This window comes from Echiichthys vipera, assembly GCF_963691815.1.
Source record: "Echiichthys vipera genome assembly, chromosome: 2".
NCBI classification, from domain to species: Eukaryota; Metazoa; Chordata; class Actinopteri; order Perciformes; family Trachinidae; genus Echiichthys; species Echiichthys vipera.
Genome location: NC_139827.1, coordinates 22,598,086 through 22,601,238, shown reverse-complemented (window position 1 = coordinate 22,601,238; position 3,153 = coordinate 22,598,086). Strand labels below are relative to the sequence as shown.

General features: G+C 38.3%; 1 protein-coding gene across 1 annotated transcript; it reads right to left on the bottom strand.

Annotated features, from left to right (window-relative positions):
- Window positions 1-237: 237 nt before the first annotated feature.
- LOC310956260 (ependymin-like) lies at window positions 238-2,690 on the bottom strand (the record flags this gene model as incomplete). The annotated part of the gene is made up of 6 exons (XM_083926442.1): window positions 238-388; window positions 803-890; window positions 1,034-1,217; window positions 1,833-1,967; window positions 2,087-2,121; window positions 2,615-2,690. 6 exons carry the CDS (start codon window positions 2,688-2,690, stop codon window positions 238-240), a joined length of 669 nt encoding a protein of 222 aa, XP_083782568.1.
- Window positions 2,691-3,153: the final 463 nt, after the last annotated feature.

Genomic DNA, 3,153 nt, shown 5'->3' with positions numbered 1-3,153 from the left:
GCGGACAGGGTGATGTCAGAGTGACGTGCCGGGAGAGTATTAAAATGACTTTCACATACACCCCTGTGAATTATTGTATCGTCTGGTGACCTAGCAGATTAAAACAACATTTGAAATCATGTTTACCGAAATACCATTACATATTTTGATGATTACAGGATCATTTGAGACAAATAAAGCTCTGCTGTCCTGACGGGAGCAGTACTAGTGTTTATCTTGGTGAGGTGCTCCAGATGTTTACTGCTCTTCCTTGGTCTTCTTGGCCAGAGACTGCAACGCAGTGAAGAAGGTATCTGGTGTCTCTGTCTCCTCCAGTTTAGATTTGGCACAGAAGAAGGGAGGGCTGTAGTCCATGGGGTTTGTGTTGCCCAATACCCAGTTGAATGTGCTGAAATGTAAACAAAAACATACTTTTTGAGAATCATTACTGACTGTTTGATGTTCACAGTTGGAACAAGAACAGGACATAATGTATGAAGAACAGCTGAAGATGAACAGCAGACTTCATTACACACAGTGTGGACCATGTTAACACATTAATATCAGATATAATTCCTAATTGTGCCCCATCGTGATTTTGTCTGTATTAAAAATTATTAATATTTGAGAATTGGTTGGAGAACAGCTTATTGATGTACAGTATTGGGCTTCAAAACATTAAGAAAGAAAAAATTATTCCGTGAAAAGATCATATACCTTTAGTGAAGAGCAACCCATCTTTTTTCTTTAGCGTTTTGATATTCATCATGAGGACATGATTGTTGTCTCTCACACTTTTATCTGATTGTAATTGTTGTCTCACCTGAGCGTGGCCCATCCAGTTGCTGGAGTGTAGACGGACATGGTCATAGGGATGCAGCCAATCTCAGTAAAGACAAATGCATACTGGCCTGATGACATGAAGCAAAAGTCACATGTGAGGATTTAACAATAAAACGCCATCCAGTTTTAATTTTGTTAAATTGTACAAGTTCCTCTTCCTCACTTGCAAAATAAAACCATATTTCTTTGTTGAAAATATGTTTTCTCCTACCATTCTGTGGCAGTACTCCATACCAGTTGTTGACGAGCACACCCATTCCCCAGGAGGAAGAGGAGCCCAAGAAAACCTGACCCGTCATTATAGCATCAGAAGGAACTTGCATAGGAATGAAGGAAGTATCCAGAGGTTTCTTTTTGCAAGAGAATTTAGTCCAGTCAATTTCATAGTAGACTTTCTGAAAGGACAAAGAGAGACAATGAATGCTGTCCTTTCCTGAGCCGACTCAAAGCCTGATTCTGGGACTTTAAAGAATTTCTTTAAAGAGTGTTATCATTTATCTTCAGTTTCGGAGATTATTATTAAAGATTATTCATCGTTCTCACATCAACAGGAGGTGGCAGTATAACTAAATACAGAAATATGCGACAATGCAGGAACAAGTAAGTAGCCATTGTGAGATTAGAGCAATATTTTTATAGATTGCACTTACGCTGAAGATAGAACGTGTATTGGACACAATTCTGCAAGTTGGTTTCATTGTGTTTCAACTGTGTTGCTTTAATCAACCAACGTTTTGAACACCTCATGTTAGCCAGCTAGCTTAAGGCTTAAATTTGAGAGCACAGGACGTAGCCATGATGAAAGTCAGTCACTGTGACTCATTCTAAAAAAGTAATCTGATGTTCTAGTGAAGATATATAGTGATAAATTCACCAAAGCAAATATGAGTATGGAGATAGGTGTTATGCTTCAAAGGTGTAAAGCCCATTCAGTTTCTAGTGAATGTAGAAAAAAAACAAATCCTCACGTATTTGCAGGCATTGTAACCAATGTAATCAGGGTCACATACCTGACTGAAAAGCATCAGCTGGTCCATTGCAGAGGTCTGATTGGCCACCATCCCGTAATTTCTAATTCGCATTCTTTGACCAAAAGCATCATAGCTTATTGATCCTGTGGACATGAAGATTCCACTGGCATCCATCTGAAAAAGAGACAAAAAGCAGAAAGTGAAAGGAAAGACAGGCATCACATGACGTGGGTCTTTCCAGGAGGGATTACATGCAGGGAAAGTTTATGTGTTCAAAAAATGAGGAGACTCACCACACTGAAGCCTCCACTCATCAGAGGTGGAGCAACTGTGCAAGAGGAAATCAAAATGTTAAGAAGCAAGTTCTCTTGGTAATTATATGTATCTATAGCATACTGGGTATGAAACCTGTGTTGACACAGCAATACAGTGTTATTTCTCCATAATTAAAGATTTGCATCATTTATTGTTAAATCTGAGGTAATATTAAGATATAAATATACGGAATGTTATCTTTCTAATTTGTATTTTCTGGTAAATATAATCAGTAGTGAAAAATCAAAAAGTCATACATTTTGATAAGGTTAACCCAAATTCAACGTCAGACACATTGTCAAACTAAATAAATTAACAAAAATGACTGACTGACTAAATGGAGGAAGGAAGTTGTAATACAGATATGCATTTTTTCAACTGAAAAAGTAAAAATAAATAGATCTAAATTAATGTGAAACTATCCATGCATTTTAACATATATTACAATCCATCTTCACACACAATACACTGAAAAAAAGGACAACAACAGGGGTTTCTGTACTCACCGCAGGGTTTTGGTGCCTGGGCAGCAGCAGCAGTCAGCACCAGGCTGAGGCAGGACAACACACGGATGAAGTTCATGTTGAAGCTTTTGGAGTCGGATGCTCTGGTGTCAGGGTACAACACACACCTTCATATATACCTGCTCACAGCTGGCCATGTGGTTCCACCTCCCCTCCCCTTTTTTCCTGATTGCCCCCATGAGAGAAAATATGACCAAATAGAGTATTGCACTCCTTTCTAAAAGTTGGTGTGACATATGACCATTGATAAGATTAGGCAATACATCACATGCTTGTTTTTATGCTCAGGCACAAAGCTCATCAAATCTCATGAAGACATTGTATTTGCCCTTTAGTCTGAGTCACTTTTAGATGTTGTGCATCTTTTGGTCAAATGCTCTCACTATTTGTGTATGTCAAAATATTTTCTGAAATTTGTTTGATTAGCAAGAAACACTTTCACATTAGGAGATCCAGTGCTTCATTCAATAGCACATTTAGCTGCAGAGCAAGAGTTTATGGAGTCCATAAATTGACAGGTG